The sequence below is a fragment of the Bos grunniens genome, chromosome 19 (assembly GCF_055505025.1).
Source record: "Bos grunniens cultivar Pamir isolate PY7600 chromosome 19, Bosgru_T2T1.0, whole genome shotgun sequence".
Lineage (NCBI taxonomy): Eukaryota > Metazoa > Chordata > Mammalia > Artiodactyla > Bovidae > Bos > Bos grunniens.
In genome coordinates, this window is record NC_141183.1 from 9482288 (window position 1) to 9504278 (window position 21991).

General features: G+C 57.2%; 2 protein-coding genes across 12 annotated transcripts; one reads left to right on the forward strand and one right to left on the reverse strand.

Moving 5' to 3' along the window:
• The first annotated feature begins 6910 nt into the window (after positions 1-6910).
• Positions 6911-15521, forward strand: TMEM235 (transmembrane protein 235). Of its 4 annotated transcripts, XM_086356410.1 has the most exons (5): positions 6911-7240; positions 8635-8715; positions 9240-9377; positions 13999-14104; positions 15260-15521. In XM_086356410.1, exons 1-5 carry the CDS (start codon positions 7063-7065, stop codon positions 15306-15308), a joined length of 552 nt encoding a protein of 183 aa, XP_086212536.1. In that variant the 5' UTR covers positions 6911-7062; the 3' UTR covers positions 15309-15521. The 4 variants fall into 4 exon arrangements, with proteins under 4 accessions (XP_086212536.1, XP_086212534.1, XP_086212535.1 ...); XM_086356408.1 differs by lacking the exon at positions 15260-15521 and having other exon boundaries at positions 13999-14559; XM_086356409.1 differs by lacking the exons at positions 13999-14104; positions 15260-15521 and adding an exon at positions 12343-12717.
• Positions 15522-15765: 244 nt separating this feature from the next.
• Positions 15766-21785, reverse strand: LOC147351169 (uncharacterized). 8 transcript variants are annotated; one of them, XR_015147261.1, is made up of 8 exons: positions 21461-21785; positions 19785-19868; positions 18992-19080; positions 18370-18555; positions 17569-17706; positions 17159-17412; positions 16110-16441; positions 15766-15988 (listed from the first exon to the last, which is right to left on the reverse strand). XR_015147261.1 is itself a non-coding variant. In XM_086356403.1 (8 exons), the coding sequence occupies exons 1-7, from the start codon at positions 21660-21662 to the stop codon at positions 16155-16157; spliced, it is 1179 nt and encodes a 392-aa protein (XP_086212529.1). In that variant the 5' UTR covers positions 21663-21784; the 3' UTR covers positions 15766-15988; positions 16110-16154. The 8 variants fall into 8 exon arrangements, 5 of the variants coding, with proteins under 5 accessions (XP_086212529.1, XP_086212530.1, XP_086212532.1 ...); XM_086356403.1 differs by having other exon boundaries at positions 17159-17351; positions 21461-21784; XR_015147262.1 differs by lacking the exon at positions 17159-17412.
• Positions 21786-21991: the final 206 nt, after the last annotated feature.

Consider the following 21991-nt stretch of genomic DNA (forward strand, 5'->3'; position numbering starts at 1 on the left):
GATTGCAAAACCTCGTTGGGAAAAACTTTAAAAAAAAAGAAAAGCATGTTTTTTTATGTTGTTTTCAGTCTTGCAAGATCATAAATGCAATGATGTATGAGTTTCAGCCCCAGCACAGACTAAGCAAAGAGTTGGAGCAAAAAAAGCATATGGAACACCCACTCCAGCCCCAAACTGCCCTCTAACAGGATGCTTGCCTTGTGGGCTTGGGCTTGGGCCTGGCGCCTATTGAATTGGAGCTGCAGTTTCCTCACCAGTCATGCGGGGATCCTAGAAGCTGTTCAGCCTCAGCTGGCTTTTGTGTGTGTGTGTGGCAACAGGATTTTCATGTAAAGAGGAATTGGGACAAAGCCCTCAGCCAATCCTAAGATTCTGTAGTGTTGTTTTCTTATCTTGTTTGAATTATTTTGCATAACAGGATAAACTACAGTTAAAAGTGAGCACAAAGCCTTTCTTAGTCACTGGGAACACCAGTGTGAACTTTAGGTGGATTTGGAGACAAAGTAAGATAACAGGAAATATCTGGCAGAAACTGTCATGAAATTGCTGCATGGTTAGCCAGCCCTGGTGAGCTGGAGGGCGCACACTGGCTGCTCCTCTGCGAGAACAATGCAGTGGCCTGAATCCCTTCTAAACGACTTGGCTCAGAGCTATGGGGACTTGGTGCGCTGTGCAGATGATCTGTCAGCCCTGATTGGCTGTGTCTCCATTGCTCCACATCTGCGCCATGTTCACAGCATCGCCTCCGCAGCAGTCCCCTCCTCTCCTCCCCGAGGCCGGCTCACACAGGGCTGAGGCCTGATCTTCAGATGATAGATTTTATTTCACCATCCTTCATGAAGTAAAGCTGCAGGGTGGATTGTTACTGTCCTGTTGGAACCTCTGGGGGTCATCTGGGTAGTTGCTGAAGAATAAAAACTACTTCATTTCAAACACTGCAGACCCTACTGGGTTTCTTAAATATTTTTGGCTTTTCGTGGCAGTCCCTTAGCTTGCCAATTGATCAATCCCACCCCAGTGCTTGGGGAGGGATGTCCTTGCAGAGTGACAGAGCCAGCCTTGGGCTCCTGCAAGAGCCACTTGAGACAAGAGCCATTTGTGTCATCTGGACTCATTGCATGTGTGAACCAGCTGTGAAAAACGCACCTTAGACATGTTTTCTGCCATATCTCAGTAAATTGAATTTTTCCCTCCAAGTTTGGAAAATACTGCAGTGGCTTTTGTTATGGGGAGAAAAAGCATTTCAGCCTTTATATTCATCTCAGCCGCTTATTTTTTATATTTGTGCCAATCTTTAAATGAATAATAACTGATCCTTACAAACTGGCATTGCATAGAAGCTGAGAAAATGTTTTTGCTCTTTCTTTTGCACGATGGGTAATGCTGCAGTTTGTGTTGTCAGGTTGTGCTGTGGGGCAAGGCTAAGCTGGCACTGACCCCTCAGACCATCTTACAGATTTCCTCTTCTAGAAACGTATATTCTTAAAAAAAACATATCACTGGGCTTTAATGGCTGCCAATGTCCGGAAAGTTTACCAGACATCCATTAATGAAGCTTTAGGCCCTTACTAAGGGCAACAGCTTCAACTTTCTCAAATATGTGTCTGCCTCTCTGATTCTTCCAAGTCAGTGCGAGTCTGGAAGGGTTGTAACTGGTGGTGAGAGCTGTCAGGTATGGCGAGATCAGAGCCAGTGGACAGCCTGGGGAATTGGGATCCTCCATCCCCAGCGCTATGAAAGATGGCGCACCAGCCAGCCATTACCTGCAAGTTGGCACTCCTTTGGGATGTGGACCATTTGCAGGTTGTACTCACTTAAAAAAAAGTCAACAATTGCCAGTGAAGTCTATTGGGATCTTAACTACATTTTTTGGATGCAAAAGTGGAGATTTATAAATAGATGAAATAGCTTGTCCAAGATCATGTAAGTAAGAAAGCATTCAGGTTGGGTTTGAATCCAGGCAGTCTGACCCCAGAGCTGGCCCCTCACTCACTAGTGACACTGCCCAGCCTTGGGGGCTGGAGCTGTGGGCAACAGCCTGGCCCCAGGGGGCTAGTGCGGTAAACCATCCCCATTCCTTTTTTCAGACAACTTTGTTTTAAAGGTTCTCAGTACATATATGAACTGATACCTTTCTCTGGAGTATTGCATTGATCCTCACTGTACCAGACTTTAGCTTGTTATTTTGAACTAAGGTTCACAGGAAGTTGTAAAGCTAAAACAGGTTCTGTGTACTCTTCACCTAGATTTCCCAATTGTAACTGGTAAAATGTCTGGACTTGCTTCCAGCACCTAGGGTCTGAGCTGAGAGGTGAGCGGTGCAACCCAGCAAGCTCTGAGCCAGGCTTTCCATTGCAGGGGAGTTCCTGTCTCGCCCTGGGTGAGTCTGGCCTTAAAGCAGAGTCAGTCAACTGAGCCGTAGGTTTCCTCTGCACTGGCTCAGCTTCCAGCATTTCAGCCAATTTTCAGCTGACTGGGACCAAACTGGGACCTAGGTTTCTGTGGCGACTCCACTTGAGGCCCAGGGTGGTGACATTTATCCATCCATTTGCTTGAGTACTTAGTTTTCCGGGTGCTGCGTCCAGGGAGCTCACGAGCTCCTTGTTCTCTGAATGGTGGGAAGACAGGCCACCTAGTATCCATATGAGTGCACCCAAGGGAGCAGCAAGAAGAAGACAAGGAACTCTGGGAGCATTCTGCTTGTCCAGGAATGAGGACGAGGCTGCCAGATGGATAAGGAAGGAACAGATGTGCCCTGTGAAGGACGGGAGTGTCCATTCTGGGGACAGCAAGTGCATTCTGTGATGAGGGGAAGTGGTGGCTTCCTCCCGTTTACTCTTAGTCAGTCACTGGACAGATGCTTGTGCATCCAAGGTGACCATAATAAGCCCTTCTTAGGCCTGTGAGTCCTGGGAGACGAGAGTGGCCAGTCACGTGGCTCCCAACCTGCGTGTCAGCGCTACCCAGCTGAGACCCCAGTCATTTGAGAGCCCTTTAGAAGGGTTGACTTTGACTAGAACGGTGTCTTGAGAGCCTCCCAGGATGAATTCACTTCATAATGCATGCTGAGTGGAGGAGTTGACGTGTAGGGAAGGACGATTTAGGGAGGTTCATTTTCTGTTGGAGGATGTTTGCCAAATGCAGTGAGATTAGTTGTAGTGTAGCTGATGCTGAGCTACTCTGAGAGTAATTTCACCACTGGTTTCAGCTGCTTCCCAGTCCATTGCTGGAAGCTATTTATGGCATCATCACCCTGGAGCAGGAAGTTCATCCCTGGTCTCAGGCATCCTGTTCTTTCAGCCACTGTAAGTCAGTTCAGTGTAAATTTAAAGAGGCCTGGAGACGTCCCTGGTGGTCCAGTGGCTAAGACTCCGTGCTCCCCATGCACAGGGACCCCGGGTTTGATCCCTGGTCAGACAACCAGATCCTGCAGTTCAGTTCAGTCACTCAGTCGTGTCGACTCATTTCGACCCCATGAATCACAGCACGCCAGGCTTCCCTGTCCATCACCAACTCCCGGAGTTCACCCAGACTCACGTCCATCGAGTCAGCAGCCATCTCATCCTCTGTCGTCCCCTTCTCCTCCTGTCCCCAATCCCTCCCAGCATCAGAGTCTTTTCCAATGAGTCAACTCTTCGCACGAGGTGGCCAAAGTACTGGAGTTTCAGCTTCAGCATCATTCCTTCCAAAGAAATCCCAGAGCTGATCTCCTTCAGAATGGACTGGTTGGATCTCCTTGCAGTCCAAGGGACCTTCAAGAGTCTTCTCCAACACTACAGTTCAAAAGTATCAATTCTTCGGTGCTCAGCCTTCTTCACAGTCCAACTCTCACATCCATACATGACCACAGGAAAAACCATAGCCTTGACTAGACGGACCTTTTTTGGCAAAGTAATGTCTCTGCTTTTGAATACGCTATCTAGGTTGGTCATAACCTTCCTTCCAAGGAGTAAGCGTCTTTTAATTTTATGGCTGCGGTCACCATCTGCAGTGATTTTGGAGCCCCAAAAAATAAAAGTCTGACACTGTTTCCACTGTTACCCCATCTATTTCCCATAAAGTGATGGGACCAAATGCCATGATCTTCATTTTCTGAATGTTGAGCTTTAAGCCAACTTTTTCACTCTCCTCTTTCACCAAGAGGCTTTTGAGTTCCTCTTCACTTTCTGCCATAAGGGTGGTGTCATCTACATATCTGAGGTTATTGATATTTCTCCCGGCAATCTTGATTCCAGCTTGTGTTTCTTCCAGTCCAGCATTTCTCATGAAGTACTCTGCATTTAAGTTAAATAAGCAGGGTGACAATATACAGCCTTGACATACTCCTTTTCCTATTTGGAATCAGTCTGTTGTTCCATGTCCTGTTCTAACTGTTGCTTCCTGACCTGTATACAAATTTCTCAAGAGGCAGGTCAGGTGGTCTGGTATTCCCATCTCTTGAAGAATTTTCCACAGTTTATTGTGATCCACACAGTCAAAGGCTTTGGCATAGTCAATAAATCAGAAATAGATGTTTTTCTGGAACATCTGCATTCCAGATCCTGCATGCTATAGCTAAAAAGTCCCACATGCTGCAAAGACGATAGAAGATCCCTCGTGTGGCAACTAAAACCTGGCACAGCCAAATAAAAAAAAATATTAAGAGCAAGAAGAGGCTTGGCTGCAGCCCTGTTGCTCTGTCACACATAATTGGGATTTCTTCCATTAAAGTTCTCATCTGCTCCCGATTTCAGTGGAAGTGGTCGATGCTGGCTTTGAAGAGGCCTCAGCAGCCTGGTGACAGGCTTGGTGCTCACAAGTTCGGGGTTGCAAGTTGATGAAAGGAGGATGAATAATGATAAATAATGGATCATTCTAAGAGGTGCCTTTTCAGAACTGGGCTAGGGTATAATTTGAGTCCATTTCAAGGGAAGTAGACTGGCGGAATTCATCAGAGTAGCCCCTCAAGGACTGATACCAATTGTCTGGAGACAGTCCAATCAGTCACTGGCACATCTGGGGTTGAAACCCTGAACCAAAGCTTTGAAGCGATGGGGTGTAGACTGCTCACCTGGCCATCTACACTGCAACAGGAATGGGATACATGTCTGTTCCTCTATGGAGAGGCGGGCTCTGGAGGTACAGTGGCCTCAAACAGCATTCAACATGCCTTGACAGGGGATGCAAACGAGACCTTTTCAAACAAGCTCAGGCGAAAGGCGGGGAGGAAGTGTGTGGAGTGTGCAGCCACAGGGTTCCTCTAGTTCTCCCTAAAATAAACACTGTCTCTCAGGACTTGCCTTGCAATGCAGGGGACGTGGATTTGATCCCTGGTCGGAAAACTAATAAGATCCCACATGCTGCAGAGCAAGTATGCCTGCAGTACTGAAGCCGGTGTGGTCTGCAGCCAGTGGACAGCAACGACAGCCTGAGAGTCCATGTGACTGAGGAGGATTCCATGGGCCACAACTGAGGCCTGATGCAGCCAGGTAAATATTCAGAAGAACAACAACAAAACGCCATCTCTCAATTGTAGCTTAAACACACAGAAGTGGCGTCCCTCTTTGTCACGTTTGGGTCATTACCTTCTTTCCCAGCTCCACCCCCACTCTCCCCTGGTCCCCCAGTCCCTTCCCCCATCCCCAATTTTGTAGACTGCTGCTGCTCCCAAGCACCTGCTTTTCTCTGTCTGCCTGCTGGATTCTTTTACCCTCCAGGCCCAATGCCCGCTGAGAGAGGAGGGCCTCTGGCTGGCACCCAATTTCCAGGGCGGGGGTTGGGGGAGGGCTGTCAGGTAAGAGGGTACAGAAACTGCCACAGCCAGGATTACCCCACCCTATCCCCACCATGTGCCCCAACCCAGTCTTGAGTGTGGTGTGAGAAAGATGCGTGGCTGGCAGGATACCGGACAATTCTAGCCACTGTGTCTGAATGCCCCCTGAAGGATTATTTCAATAAGTTTGTTGGGACTACTTCTACTTCCTGATGATATTGCTCAAACCTAGAGAAAAGGGGGCCAAAATAAGCAAACACTTGGAAATGAGAGCCCTGGCATGACCCTAAGTGGAGAAGCTGCTGGTGGTCTGAGAAGGAGCACCCTCAGTGAGACCTCTGACCCCATCTTTGCCCTGCACTGGTGGAAGGGGCAGCAGTGGAGAGTCCAGGGACCTGGAGTGGAGGACCTCCCATCGCCCAAAACTAAACTCCCAACAGCCTCACCGTGACAGCCCTCCCGGCTGCCAGTGGGGCCCCTTTGTGGCTCCTCTGCCTCCTGCCCCACCAGCACCTGCCCCTGTCCTCGGAGAAGCTTTGCTAATGGTTGTGAGCGAGTGATGGACAGGCAGAGGCTAGCCTCCCAGGGCATTAGTAATTGCAACTAATAGGAAGCCAGGCTCCCTTCTGTAGCCCCTCACAAGCCCACCCGCTTTATCAGGAACCTCTGGTGGTTGATCCTGGAGACTGATTAAGACCCACACAGCTGGGCCAACCAGCAGCCAAGTGCTCCAGTGTAAGGGCTGGAGGTTGAGGGGGGAGCTGCCTCCCACCATTCAAGCTTCCTGCTGAGTCTCCACCAGGGCTTTTCTGGCCCCACCCTCCCGCCTCAGCTTGGCTATTTGGGAGCTGAAGAAGCCGAGGTTTAGAGAAATTAAGGCTTTTGCCCAGGGACCCGCAGCCAGGGACGCTGGGATTTGAACACAGCGCTGCGCCAGCCCTGCTTCCTCCTCCTTCCCCTGGGAGGTAGCTTGGCGATCACAGACAGGTGGGAGTTACTTGTGCACCCGAGGGGCACCATACCCGGAAGAGCCCACCTGCTGCTCCTGCTCCCCATTCCCGGGCCCCCTCCCCGGCCCCGCTCCCCAAACCCCCGCCCACCCCCACCACACCCCGTGCCCCTTCGGTAGACCTACTCCCTCAGGATCCCTGAACCCCCTCTCTTGAGACTCTCTCGGGTCTCTCCGGTCCCTAAGTCCCGGCTTCCTGCGCTGCCCCCACACCCCAGCCCCCAGCTGCCCCTCACCTCCTGGCTCCCTTGGCTCTCCTACATCCCACTCCGCTCGGCTCTGGTCCTGGTATCCTGACCGCATGGCGCGGCTGGGTGCACTGCTCCTGGCTGCTGCCTTGGGCGCGCTGCTCAGCTTTGCGCTGCTGGCGGCCGCCGTGGCCAGCGACTACTGGTACCTCCTGGAGGTGGCGGACGCCGGCAACCACAGCGGCCACGGGCAGCTCTCCTCCCACTCGGGGCTCTGGCGCATCTGCGAAGGTACCGGCTGTCCCTCCCCCATACAACCCTTCCCCTCAGACTTAGGGGGCCGCACCCCTCCCCAGAGCAGCGCTGAGAAGACACCCTCTCCCCCGCCTGTCTGCCCTCAAGTGTACATACCCCTTCCCCCCAACTCTCTCCCTGACAGTCTGGCTGGAGGAGGGCTCAACTCCCACAGTCCAAGGATAGGAAGTGAAAAGGAGGGGCCCAGGGTGGCCCCAGAAGGACCCCAAGAACTTTCCAGAGCAGGCTTCCTCCACAGTCCCGTGCCCTCACCCTTTGGGGGCCGGTCTTGTGTTCCAAGCGATGGCACGTCACTTGGCAGGTGGCAGGACATCGAGGGGTGACCTGGGACCTTGTCCCTCAGCCTCATTGGTCAGACGGGGAGAAAATGAGGCCTCTGGAGATGCGGGAGTCGGGGTGGGAGGAATGGGGCCGGGGGAGGCACGGGCAGGCCTGGCACCCAGGGGCGCTCAGCGCTGTGCTTGTCACTCATCTGCAGGGTCCCTGGGCTGAGGTAGGAGCCCGTGTGTCAGGGGGAGGCCCGAGTGTGGGGAGCTGGGGCCCTGGCAAGACCAGGGTTCCTCATCCCAGTGACCTGGAGTTGTGTCTTCATTTCCGTCCAGGGCTCAGTCTGGTCCCTGTTCCCTGTCAGGCTCAGCCAGGGCTGTGGCGCGGGGCCCCTGTTCCCCACACTCCCCGGCCTGGCACAGGGAAGAAAACAGGAGCGCCACATGGCTTCAGACCTGAATGCAGAGAGGCAAGGGCTCTGTCCCGTTTAGGGAGGGGTGGGCTTCCACACGCTCCTCAGCTGGGGGCCTCACCAAGCTGGGACCAGCCTGGGGGCTTCCCCTGCGCAGGACATGCCCAGGGTGGCAGGGATGTGTGGGAGCATGTGTAAACGTGTGTGTGTGAGAGAGAGAGACAGAGCCTTCCTCAGAGCTACCGGGGAGGAAGGAGAGCGCAGTTGATTCCACCGCCCCACAGACAGCCTAAGGCTCCAGGCGTTCCCGACTTGTGCATGTGTGTGCGCCCTAGTGTGCGAGAGCCGGAAAGCCCATATTGCATGCCCCTTTCTCATGCAGGCATAGCCTGGCCTCCATGTGTGAGCAGGCCCAAGGGGGGCCTGAGGGCATTCTCTTTGCAGTGTTTGATATTTTTCTACAGGCCTCCATGTAGATATTATTTGCACATCATATAAGCAAAATGAAAGGTCTTGAGCCCTCCAAACCCATTTGAGCCCCAACTCTGAGTTCCAGGGGAGAAACTGAGGGCCCTTGGCCCGGTGGAGGGTGGTGAGAGTCAGCAGCCCACCCATCTCTGAGAAGCACGGGGGGTGGGGTATACCCAGCAATATCCAGCCCATCAGGCTGTGCGTTCTTTCCACTTTTTAGGGCACAACAGCTGCATCCCCCTGATCGACCCTTTTGCCAGTGAGAGCCTGGACGCCTCTACTTCGGTGCAGCACCTCATCTGTGAGTGCTGGGGTGGGAGTCACGCCCTCCTTCCTTGACCTCCAGGCAAGGCTCAGAATCCCTCCTCCTAGACCCACAGAACTGCTTCCAGATAGACCCTGTGTTGCCCAGAGGACATTTCCATAGTTGCTTGAGAACTTCTCCTGACTGGCCTTGGCCCCCCCAGGCTCTGCTGTTAGCTTATAACCACAGATGCTGGACCCCCAGCCTGTCTCGCCCTCCCTGCGCATCTTCTGGATTCTCTTTTATGTTCCCAAATGGGTCTACTCAGTGGGCATCTCCCACCTGGTGAGTTGAGGGGCATGTGTCTGCTGCCCCTGTGCCAGGGAGGGTCGGGTGGTTACCATGGAGACATCACAGGGAATCAGATGGCCCAGCTCCTCCTCCGGCCAGGGCCAGAACAGTCCCACGTGTCCTACGAAGGAGGACGTCCAGGCACACAGGGCTCTGAAGTGCTCTGCTGAACCTCCCTTGGGGGCCCGGTCTGGCTCCCTGCCTGTTCCCTGAGCCCCCTCTCCTGGCAGCGCTGCACCGAGCCGTCTTGGTGGTCCTGCCTGTGAGCCTCGTCCTCATTGTGTGTGGCTGGATCTGTGGCCTCCTCAGCTCCCTGGCCCAGAGCATCCGTCTGCTGCTCTTCACTGGCTGCTACTTCTTGCTGGGGGGTGAGTCGGGGGGCTGTGGGGCTGCAGGTCCTGGGAGTGGGGTGTTGCCTGTCTCACTGCCCCAACCCCTGGCTGCTCTAAGCCTAGGCCTACCCTGGGGATTGAGCTGCAGCAGGTGAGGTGCCCTGGGTGGCACTGGGGCCTTTGGAGGGGCAGGGATGCTGGGGCCAGAGCCAGGGACGGGGGTCAGGAGCCCTGAGTTGAGCTGCCGGGAGCAGGAGGCACAAGGATCTCTGAGGTGAGCCCAGGACGTACCCTGCTGGACCTGCATGAGGGGGGTGGGACCAGCCCCCATCCATTCCCCTTTCCTTCCAAGACCGTCCCGGGGAGGGGGCAACATGGGTAGGGGTTTGGCATCAGCCAGGCAGGGCTGAGCATTAAGACAGGGTGACACAGGGGCTTGGATTCCTTGGCAGTGACCCCCAACCGAGCCAGGTCCAGACTTTGACTAGTAACAGCGCAATCACTGACATTCATGTAGCCTGCAGGCACTGGGCCCAGCCCTCCCTCAGGGATGCAGAGGCAGACGCAGGCCCTCGGGTCACAGCTTCCTGCTGAGATGTCTGGGGATTCCCCGAGCTCAGCAGGAAGCTGGTCCTGAGATCCTCATCGCTGCCTTTCGGGGCCATCTGTCCCAGCCAGCCACCTGCTGTCCCCAGCTGCCCAAGGCTGGCCGTCATTGACCGTGGGCTGGAGGCTCCTCGGGTCAGTCCTCAGTAGCCCCTCCTGTCCAGGGCCGAGGCCTGAGCCGAGGCTGGCATCCTGGGCTGGCTCTCCTGCCAGGGCTGCGGCAGGAGGACCAGACCACACTGGCCGGGGCTCCCTCCTGGGCAGGCCTGCTTCCTCCCCAGGGGCTGCTGGGCCCTTTGGGAGGCTTGGTCAGGAGGGAGTAGGTGCCATCTGCCAGGGGCCGAGCCGCCTAGGTGTGTGGTTCAGAGAATGAGAACAGGAAGAATCAAAACATCGGCCCTAGCCTGACCCCAGAGACTGTGTGTGTCCAAAATCCAATTAAGAGGACCTTGGGAAGCTACTGAGAGGAGTAATTGGGTGGGATTGTAACCAGGAAACCTGGCGGTGACAGGAATCCTCAGCATTGCCCTGGGACCCAAGGCACTGGGCCAGCAGGCAGAGGGAGAGCCTGGAGGCAGCGCCAGGGCCACTCCCCTGCTCCAGGGAGGGCAGACAGTGGGCCGGGTTCCAGGACCACCCCGTCTGCTCCCCTGTGCTGGGGCTGGACTGGCCGCACCTCTGCTTTCCTTGCATGGCAGGCTCCTGGTTGAAACAGATCCCCTGGTGTCACTGTCAGGAGCCTGCCTGGGGGGCTGCAGTGGGGCCAGGGCCCCAGCTTTGGGGGCTCGGAGTCAGGACTGTCACACCAAGGGGACCTTCATGAGGCCAGATCACCCCAATCCCCCCCATTGTCACTGCAGAAGAGGGAGGGACACGGAGGGTTCTAGGTCGCCGCTGGCTGGGCCCTGAGCTAGGGGCCTGGGGGCACATGGAGCCTGGGGTGATGAGTCCCATGGCCATCACCCAGCTCAAGGCTCCAGAGCCAGCCAAGGGAGAGGCCTGAGTCATCTCAGGAAGTCTGAGGTTCAGAGCAGTCTGGCAGGAGGCAGACCTGGGCGCCTCAGTCCCCAGGAAGAGTCAGGTGTTCCAGGTCGGGGTCCAGCTTGGGAGCTTACTCTGGCAGAGCAGCGGGTCCTGCCCAGAGCCAGGCTGGACGGAAGTAGCTGGCAGCTTGAAGAGGCGTGCTCAGCTGGTGGGGCAGCCTGGGTGGGGGTGGTGGGGGTGGGACGGGGAACTTGGCTGGGAGCTCTGACTGCTGTAGGCTGAGACAGAACTTCTGTTTCTGGGGCCTCAGCTGCACAGAGTTCCCTGAAGAAGCCTGAGAGATGTGTTCAGCGTCCCCACCCCAGCTGGGCACTGACCCCAGTCCCAAAGCCCTGCAGTTGATTTGGCTTCACAGCTTCCCACAGCCCTAGGCTGGTGGAGGCCAGTCCGTCCTTCCCATCTTTGGTCAAGTGAGGAATCCCAGAGGACCTGAGTAAGGGGCAGGCAGTGTGGGGAGCCCAGGGTCTGCCCCTTCTCTGGGTCCCAGTGAGATGCAGACCTAGCCCCGAAGGTCTGCCTCGGGCCTTACCTGGGCAGTGTCCAGAGGGAGCACCATGCACCCAGGATGTGCCTTTGGAGGTCCCAGGACCCCACCTACATTCCCTGCAGCTGGCACCAAGGGCAGGCCTTGACATCAGCCTGCAGCGGTGGGACAGAGGGCGGCTCTCTGGGCTGGTCCCCCCGAACCTGGGTGGACAGGCAAATGTCCCAGTGCCCGGCTCTTTGCTTGCCCCGGCCCTCCAGGGTCACCATGCACTAGGTGCAAGCCAGTCTTCTCCCTGCAGAGATGCAGGGTGGGAGGGAGGAGGGTGTCCTCGCTTGGGGACAGACCGGGGTCATGGGATCTGTAGGAAGGGCCTGAAACTCAGACCTGGAAAGGGGACAGGGCCTCTGGAAGAGGGACTGAGCAATGGTCAGGAGGGGAGGCTGTGGGCCAGTGAAGTGGGGAGGGGAACTGCAAGGAGGAGGGGGCCAGAGGTGCAGGTCAGGGGCCTGGCTCAGGATGTCTGGCCAGAGCCCCAGAGCTTCCCACGCTTCCCGGCTGCCAGTAGAGGCCACTGGCTGTGTGTGTGTGTGTGTATATAACTCCAGGGGCGATTGGAGGGGGCTGTGTATTCGGGGGCATTTATGTGAGTAGGGACTACCTATTGGGGGTGTAGGTAGTGCTGTTTGCAAGGGGTTTTTGTAGGATAAGGTCCTGAGGTTTCAGGACTGAATTGGAACCTCCATCCTCCCAAAGGCCAGTGGGCACAGGCCATGTCTACAGGACCACCGTGCCAGGGGTCCCAGGTAGGGCAGGTGCCCTCAGCAGGCAGATGCACTGAGTGGTCACTCTGCACCCCCTCCCCAGGCGCCCTGACCCTGGCTGGGGTCATCATCTACATCAGCTACTCACAGCTGGCCTTTGCGGAGACGGCCCGCCAGTACGGCCCCCAGCACATGCAGGACGTCCGCATCAGCTTCGGCTGGTCCCTGGCCCTGGCCTGGGGCTCCTGCGCTGCGGAGTCACTCAGCGGCGCCCTCCTGCTCACAGCGGCCCGAGGCCTCAGCCTGGGCAGGCAGCCGGGCGCCCCCCACTCTGTGGTCATCTGAGTCCCAGGCAGGCAGGTTGGGGGAGAGAGGCTCCATTTCCCTTTGCACCTCCTGGGGTTTGGGGTGGCCGAGGCTGAGAGGCCGTGGGAAGGAGGCTAGGAGCCCTGTTCTGACTGTTCTGCTGGGCTGGAGTCCTGGCTGGGAGTGGGCCCTAGGGTGCGTGCAGGGTTGGGGGTGCAGGGTAGAGCTGAGAGTCCAGGCTCCTGTTGCTTGATGTTCGGGGGGCTCCCCTGCCCATTGTGCCTTCAGGGACTAATTGGTTTGGCCTCTTCTTAGAGGTGAGAAAGGCAAGACCCAGAAAGTGGGAGCAAAGGGACCAGGGACGGCTGTGGTGGTAGTGGGGGCGGGGTGCTGCAGGCTCTTGGCTGTTCAGCGGGTCCCCTTGCTTCTCGAGGCTGTGGCCTGTGCCCGCCCCTCCCCACCCGTCCTGGTGGGCCACAGCTGGCCCCAGTCCTAGGGACCTGCTTCAGGCGGAAAAGCTGCCCCAGTCCTTGGAGGGGGCAGTTCAAGGGAGAAGCCGATATCCGTCAAATACTCTATGCCAGGCCCTCACCAGGCCTTCCATGCCATGTTCTGTCCTCCCCCCACCCCTCCCCAGGGCAGCTGTTGGTGGGGAGGAGACTGAGGACTGGGGGGGCCTCTTGGATTTCCAGGTGCAGGGAGGGCAGAGGGGGTTGGGCATATCTCCGCCCCCTTATTTTCAGGTCTCTTCCTTGTCCTGGGGCAGGTGCTCCGGGACCCCACCCTCATCTATAGTTCCCAGAGGGATATCTGTGATCCCATGTGGGCCCCTGGGCAAGCAGGTGTGGAAGTCCTGTGGGGTGGGAGAGCCATGCCAGGATGGAGAGTGAGGGGCTTCTCTACCAGGTGGGGCGGCTGCCCGGGGCAACAGAGGCCAGAGCCTGGAGTTTTGGCTGCAGGCTTGTTGAATGGAGGCAGACCCAGACCCAGTGTGCCTCTAAAGGCCAGACAGGAAGGTGGGTGGCCTGCCCTTGACACGTGGGTGTCATCGTGGTCTGTGAAGGCTGAGGCTGCTTCCACTCTGGGCAGGACCTGAAGACCTACTCAGCGTTTGTTTCAGGCTCAGGGCCCTCTTGAGTCTGAGGTATGTGTAAGGGTCCATGGCAGCCTCTCTTACCTTGGTCTCTCCCCTTCACCAGTCTCCCTTTATGGCTGGAGGCAGGGTGGTTACAGGAAGCTCGGGACCATCAGGGGCTGGTACCATCTGGGGAGTCCCCCTGAGGGACAAAGAGCGGGGACGGGGGTGGGAAGGGGGTGTTAAATGCGGGCTTCCTTCCTACCTGTGTTTTAGCGTTTAACATTGTGCCAATGTGTCCATAGATAAATCAGCTTGTTCTGTGTGCGGTTAAACCTTTATTCATTCAGATAACACATGCCCATGGCTTCCAAACAGTGCAGGGGAAGCCTGTCACCAGGTCTGTGTGTGCGTCCGTGCATCCAGAGACATCCTGTGCATGCTGTGTGTGTCCGTCCGTCCGGAGTCGTCTTCGGCAGACTCGGTCAGCTCTTTCTCATTTCTGGCCGGCACAGGCAGGGAGGACCCCCGGGGCCTCTCATTGGTTCCAGGGGCTGGCTCTGTGGGCAGGCCCTCTCAGCTTGGGAGGCTCTCCCCTGACCTCTCTCTCCTCTCTCACCGCAGCTGGGGCTCAGTAGTGTGAGGGTTTAACCCTGGGTGGACCAGACACACATGGGTGAACCTCAGATCCCAGAATTCCCTAGGGTTGGGGGAGGGGGGCACTTGCCCCTTCCCTCTCTAGAACGCACCTGGCCGTGATTCAGAGACGCCAGCCCAGGTGAGCCTCAGTCTCGGGCTGGTGAAAGTCCACAGTGGGTGCCTCACACTGGCCGTGAACCCTAGTCTGGTCTCCACTGCAGCCTCCTGAGAAGCTCCCGGAACTCCTCTCCCTAATTCCTGGACCACAGAAACCAAATGATAATAAAAGGATTATCGCTGTGGGGGAGTAATTTGTTACTAAGCGATGGATTACCATTCAGTTCAGTTCAGTTGACTACTATTACAGTGCACGGCTTCCCCGGTGGCTCAGACAGTAAAGCGTCTGTCTACAGTGCGGGAGACCCAGGTTCGAGCCCTGGGTTGGGAAGATCCCCTGGAGAAGGAAATGGCAATCCACTCCAGGACTATTGCCTGGAGAATCCCATGGACAGAGGAGCCTGGTAGGCTACAGTCCATGAGGCTGCAAAGAGTCGGACACGACCGAGCGACTTCACTCACGCAGACTGCACATTTGCAGGGCAGGGCAGGGGACACTGCAGAGGTTTAGAGGTGCGGATTTTCTTCGGATTCTCTGTTATGGTCACCTTCTCACACAGGAGAATGATTCTGGGGCCTTGGGGAGTCCCGGATGCTGCATTTCCCAGAGTATAGCCACATCTAGATTCTTCTAAGGAGGGAGGCAGGGACCTCCCTGATGGTCCAGTGATTAAGACTCCACGCTTCTACGGCAGGGGGCCTGGGTTCATTTCCCTGGTCAAGGAACTAAGATCCCACATGCCACGCGCTATGGCCAATAAATAAATAAATAAAAATAAGGGAGGGAGGCAAAGAAGGCCGGTCCTCAGCTTCAGGCTTCCTTGGCCCACCATGGATGCCTTTTCTCCTGTGGCTCACACTCACCTCCATGCCTCCCGTCCAGGTCCTCTCCTAAGCGCCACGCCTACACTTCTGCTTCTGGCAGCTTCTAACTACTCGTGCATGGGACTGAAACAACGTTCTTAAACTGAAGTATCCCCTACCCTCACAAAGCTATTCCTACTCCTACGATTCCTGTTAAGGGTTTTCTAAAGCACTGACGTGATGGCCTATCTCCCCTATTTTAAAAAATCCACATGCAGCTTCATATAAATGTATATATACATACATACATATCCAGAATGAAATATGCAAGAAAATAGTAATAGTGGTTATTCTTAGGTGGTTTTTGAAAGTATATTTTGTCCAGCTCTTCTGGTTAACCTCGCAGGAGCGTGGTATAGATATATTCTTTTTATTTTGTATTGGCATGTAGCCAATGTGGTGGTTTCAGGTGGACAGCAGAGGGACTCAGAGGAAGGTGGTCTTAACCACCGAGTCCCTAGAAAGGAGATCCAGTCCAAAATTATGTGCTGTAATGACATTATTTTGTAAGCAAAAAGATAGTTATTGTTTTAAAAGGTAAATTTATTGTTTAACAAGTCAGACGATTGCAAGGTAAAACCCCAGCCCCCCACCAGGCCACCCGACGCCGGCGTCCCTTTCCGTGTCCTCTCGTCCTTCCTCCTGCTGGTCCCCGAAATGCTCTCATGCCCCCCGGGCTGTGGTGGGTGTCCCACCTGTCCCGGCACGCTTGGGCCCCCATCCCAGACACAGCAGCATGCAGGGTCTGCTGAATGAACAGGGGGAAGGCATCACCCCATGTGTCACAGGAGTGAGGGGGTCCCAGGAGACCAGCAGATAACGGGGGTGTCATTTTACTGCCTCTCCTTCCGCCTCCTTGCTGGAGATACCTGCCCTCGTCACCTCTGTCCATCCTAGCCAAGGCACAGGGTCCGTCACCCCGTCCGCAGGGTCCTCAGCACGAACGCCCACTTTCCCAGTGCCAGCTCCGTGTCCTGCGCAGAGACGTCCCGGTGCCACACAGCGCGCACTGACCGCTCAGCCCAGGGGAAGAGCAGCACGCGCACCGCACGGCCAGTCTGGGCCACCTCGTCTGCGCTCACGGCCTGCAGGCGCCGGCACAGCTCCTCCGGCGGCAGCCCGTCCACCCTCACCATCACCATGTTGGTCTCCACGGCAGTGGGATCCACGGAGCAGACAGGGGACGCCAGTTCCTGGAGCCCTGGGCCCAAGTCCTGTGGTGAGTTAAGCCCAACCCCAGGACTCTATGGCTACCCCTACCACCCTGGCCTTGTCACCCAGGAAAGGCAGAGGGCAGCCCAACTGTAGAGGGAAGAAAGGAGGGAGCCTTAGTCCTGACCTGGGCAGACTTGGCCCTGCTACTTTTTAGCTGTGACCTTAGACACATTAGTGGTGGCTCAGATGGTAAAGAATCTGCCTGCAATGTGGGAGACTTGGGTTCAGTCTCTGAGTTGGGAAGGTCCCCTGGAGAAGGGAATGGCAACCCACGCCAGTATTCTTGCCTGGAGAATTCCATGGACAGAGGAGCCTGGTGGGCTACAGTCCATGGGGTCGCAGAGAGTTGGACACAACAGAGTGACTAACGCTTTCTTTAGACAAATCAATTAACCTCTTGGTTTCCTCATCTTTAAGGGGGGACATTGTGGGGTTGTGAGGATTCAACCTAGGTTCAAGGCTACATTCTGCTGGATCCTGCAGAGAGTTACTGACCCCTACTGGGTGCCGACTAGTCCAGGCCCTGCACTGGGTGTGGTCTGGTAAAGTCCTCGTTCCCTGGATCCCACCCCTCCTGGTTTGGTGACTGACCTTCACCTACTTGAGTTGGAGGGATGCACACCTGCTGGGGACTTGGGCCCTGCTACAGGGGACCCCCAAGGACCACCCTGGGGCCAAAGGGAAGTGGCGGGGTATCAGGCACCTCTGGCGAATCTCTGGGCATTCTGGTGGTCCCTCTGCAGCATCTCCTCGGCGTCAGCCAGTCCCACCAGGGCAGCTGCGGCCAGCACCCCTGCCTGGCGCATCCCTCCACCCAGGGCTTTCCGGAGGCGCCAGGCTTCTTCAATGAAGTCCTTGGGTCCCCCAACCAGGGCCCCCACTGGTGCACCGAGGCCCTGAAGGAAGAGAGGAGTCCTGCCCGCCTACCCGTGGGTGTGCATCTCTGTTCTCAGGGCTCTGGAGGGCACAAGAGGGATGTGGAGGGGCAGACACTGTGGCCTCATTAGGGGAGAGGGTTAGAGGACCCAGGGTGAGCACCTGCCTGCCCAGCAGCCCCAGGACACAGCTCAGCCTCTTGCAGTGGGCACCTCCACCCTTCTGTAGCTTCCCTACCTTGGAAAAACAGAGAGACACAGAGTCGCAGTGCTCCACGATGCAGGCAGGGGGCACGCCCAGAGCCACCGCAGCGTTCATCAACCGCGCCCCGTCCAGGTGGACGCGGACCCCATAGCGTCGGGCCAGCAAGTGCACCTGCGCGCAAGACGCAGGTGGGGTCAGAGGGGCTGAGCCGGGGGGAGGATGGGTCTCCAAAAGGTCACTAGAAAGTCACTGGGCTTGTCTCCTGGAGGAAGGACGAAGGGTCTGCATGGTTGGTGACCAGCTTGGCCATCTGGAACCTGAGCAGTCACTCTGGGTCTGGGCCTGGGCCGTCCTCTATGAAAGGGGGTCGACGATAAGGGCTTTATCTCCTGTTTATGGCGGGCTCACTGCAGGCCAGACCACGGATGCTTCGTCCTGTCTAAGCAGCACCACAGCGCCATTGGAGGGGAGCCCTCAGCCCTGTTTCCCAGGTGAGGGCGAGCTGGCCCTCAGGCCATTGCACGGAGAGTGCCAGCGCTCAGGCCTCGCACGCTGGCCATAAGACCTGGCCAAGCTGGTGCTGCCCGGGGACTCGCCCCCAAGGGTGGGTCTCTGCTCTTTGGAGGAAGGTTGGGGCCCTGGGGGGTTCTACACTGGGCCATCATCCCCTTTGCAGCTGCACCTAGAATCACACCCGTGTCTCCCAGAGCAGTTCTGGCCACTGATGGGCACACAGACATGTTTCAGAGGAGACTAAACCCCAGGAGGGGACCCAGGGGACAGAAAGCCAGTAGCTGGCTAGTGCTGGGGGCACAGCGGTGGGGCTGGGCCTACCTGGCGTAGGTATTCCATGGGGAGGACCCGGCCCCCCGAGCTGCTGTGGGTGTTCTCCAGGCAAATGAGCTCACAGACCGGGTGGTAGGGGCTCCCAAGGCCCCGTGTGACCAGCCTCTCCAGCTCAGCCAGGTCCAGGGTGCCGTGGGGCAGGTCTGGGAGGGGGTGGGAGTGCACCCCTGCGATCTGCAGGGGGCAGAGGATAAGGTCCAGGGGTCCAAAAGTACCTCCTACCCCTGTCTTGTCTGCTCCTCCCCAGCTCTGGGCAATGGAGGCTTCCACCTGAGCTGTAGCCATGGGCACAGACATCCCAGCCAGGGGGGATGGAAGACACCATGTTTGCCTGAGAGGTTGGCGTCCCTCCGGCCTGAGCGCCCAGTGCACTGAGTGCCCACTAGGGGGCAGCAGGCATACAGCCAGCATACAAGCTGCAGGACTGAGCCTAGCCTGCCCCTGCGTGGTCAATCTGGGAATGGCTCTCCTTCCTGCCTCCCCCAGAGAGGCCACCGGCCCAGCCATTTCTTCCTCTGCAGGTCCCAGCCTGGTGCCTGGGAAGCAGGTTCCCACCACAAGTGTTGAGCATCCTGTGCTGGCCCCAGGGTGAGAGGTGCTGGGTGCTTACCTGAGCCACCCCGCCCTGCTCATAGACATGGAGGTGGCATTCGTGCCCCAGGAGGAGCTGGGAGCCCCGGCGCCGGCAGTGACACATCACTAAGGTAGATGGGGTGGGGGCAGTGTTGGCATCAAGTGTTGGCAGACTGCACCTGCCAGCTGCAGCCTGTGGTCTCGGTGGCCGCACATGCGGGTCCAGGGGCCCTCAGTCAACCCTCTGAACCCCACCTCCTCCTGGGCCATGTCCTCCCCGCATCTATCCCCACCCAGCTCAGCCAGTCTGACCCTCAGGGCCACAGGCAGCTCCCAAGTGCCTTATGCCAATTAGGAGAGAGCGCCCCTTTAAGACACCTTCCTGCCATGTGCTGGAAAGCATCCTACTAAGTCCACAAGTCTAGGCCTGTGGATCGTTGGGCCCTGCACATTCTGTTCCTCCTCCCGATTCTCGGCAGCCCCCCTGCAGAGTACCTCCTGCAAGAGGAGGCCAGCCACAGTGCTCCCCTTTGAGGGCTCAGTAGCCCAGGGCACAGCATCAGTCAGGTGCCAGAGGAAACAGAGGGCACCAACTGGGAAACCAGACTGCTTGATAAAGAGGCAATTTACAAAGGTGTGGCAGCCTGCAGGGAAGTCACGAGGTTCGAGGTTCGGGGGCAAGACCCCCAGGCAGGAAGGGGTGAGAGAAGGGTGTGGCTATGGGTTCCAGATGGCTCAGAGCGCCACTGATGTTGTCACAGCCCCCTCTACAAAAGGGAGAAGTGTGGAAGGAGGGCCTGGAGGGCAAGTGAAGGTCGCCCTGCGCTCACCAGAGATGAGGTTGGCCATGGTGTTTGTGGGCACGAACAGGGTCCGCTCCACCCCAAGCAGCTCTGCAGCTGTGGCCTGCAGCTCTGAAGTGGGAAGGGATGGGGGTAGGGGCCCCATTAACAATGGCACTTTTCAAAGTCCTCTCCTAACTGACCCCATGAGCCCCTTGTCCGCATAAGGACATCTTGCCCAAGGCTGTGGTGAGTGGCCAGTCGGGACGCCAGCCCGTCTTCCAGCTGCAGTCTGTGGTCTTGGTGGCTGCACATCTGGGTTCAGGGGCCCCTCAGTCAACCCTCTGACGGCCTTCCACCCCACCCCCGCCTCCTCCTGGGCCGTGTTCTCCACCCCTCCCCCCCCAACATTGAAACTCTGTGGTTTGAACCCTCCTGTCCCACCCAGACCTCACACCTGTCTGACTTCCTTTCCCATCAGTCCCTTGCAGGTGGGGCCCTGTGGTTTCTCTGCTGACTTCCTCTCCCAGAACACAAGGACAGGAGCCCTCAGAAGGAGACTCTGGGGGGCTGGAAGGGGGCGGGGCTTCCGGCTCCTGCTTTAAAGCTCCCCTCCCTTTGCCATGACATTCAAGACCAATGGGATCTGGCCTCTGCCTCCCCTCCAGGAACAAGGGTGCTGTCCTACACCCCAGCTCCAGCCACATTCCCCATCCATATCCTGAACACCTTTCTCACCACTATGCTTCTGCCCTGGTGAGCCAGCACTCTCTTCCATGCCCGGGACTAGGGGTAGAGCATCTCATTCATCTTTGAAGAGGTTCCTCCACAAAGTCCCCCTTTCCTGTGAGTCCCATGTTTCTCCTCACCCACCCCTAGTCTCCAAGGCACTCTCTGTGGATGCTTTAACCCCAGCACCTCCCTCACCCAGGGGGATGACTGTCTATGCGTCAGACTGCCTGATGAGCAGTGGGTCAACATCTTTGAAGTTCCAGGCCAACAGTGGGTGTCTGCTGGACGCTTGATCAGCCCCATCATTACCTGACCCCACATCCAGGCCCTCAGGGCTAAAGTCATGACCCCGCGACTTGCCCCTGGCACAGCTGACGGTTTATACACACCCCAGCAATAGTAATGGCTCACTATGGCACCTACCCTCAAACCAGGGTGGGTGGCAGCAACTTTCAACCATCTTGAAAACACTTTTGAGGTTTCTAGAACTCACTCCTCTGGAGGAGCAGCCTATGGAGAAACCCTTTCTAGATGGGTTTTCTGTTGTCTTCATGTGGGAAGGTGGTGGGTGCAGGACAATAGCCAAGGGTTCCAGAGTGAGAAGACCTGAGTTCGAGTCCTGATTTGCCGTTTACTCGACATGGGACTTAGAGCACCTGGCCTAGCTTCTCAAAGCCCTTCTCTGCAAGATGAGATAACACCCACTCTCATCGTGTCTTGGGGCCGCACTTCAATGAGCACACAGATCGCCCGGCGATCCTGTTAACTTGCAGATTCTGGCTCCGGAGGTCCGGTGTGGGACCCGAGACTCTGCATTTCTAACAGGCTCTAGAGTGATGGGTCAGACTGAGCTGCAACGAAACCGAGCGCAATGCACGGCCTGCAGCTGAGCCGCCACCCCGAGCCCCGGGCCTCCGCTCCCGCCAGCACCACGGACAGCGCCCTGGGGTCGCCGCGAGGACCCCCGGCTCCGGCCTGCACGCCGGGCTCACCGCAGACGGTGGGGTCCTCGCCGTAGTCGTCGTCTCCCACTACGGCCTCGGCCATGGCGCGCCTCATGGCCGGCCCGGGCTTGGTCACCGTGTCGCTGCGCAGGTCCACCACGTACGTCGGAACCCCCGCCAGGCTCCCAGACCTCCGCGCCCAGAAGACCCGCTGCCGCGGGGTCGCGGCCCGGGTCAGTCTGCGGAGCATGGCGGGGATAGTGCCGGGCCCTCCAGCCCCTATCTTCCTCGGCCGGATCGGAGTGGCAGGGCTTTCCAGACTTCGGCCGCGATTGACCCGGGCTGGCCGGAGGGCCCCGCGGCATGCTGGGAGTTGTAGTTCAGCTTTCGTCGCGGCGGACGCTGAGCGCACTCCCGAGGCATCCTGGGAGTTGTAGTTCCGCTTTCGTCGCGTTCGGCTCCGAGCGAACTTGGGCTGAGGGAGAGGAAGGGTTGGCGCTTACCCGTGAAGAAACAAAGCCCAGGCAAGTTTCTATTGAGCAGACGCTCATGTGCGTTTTTACCGTGTGTCCAGGACTG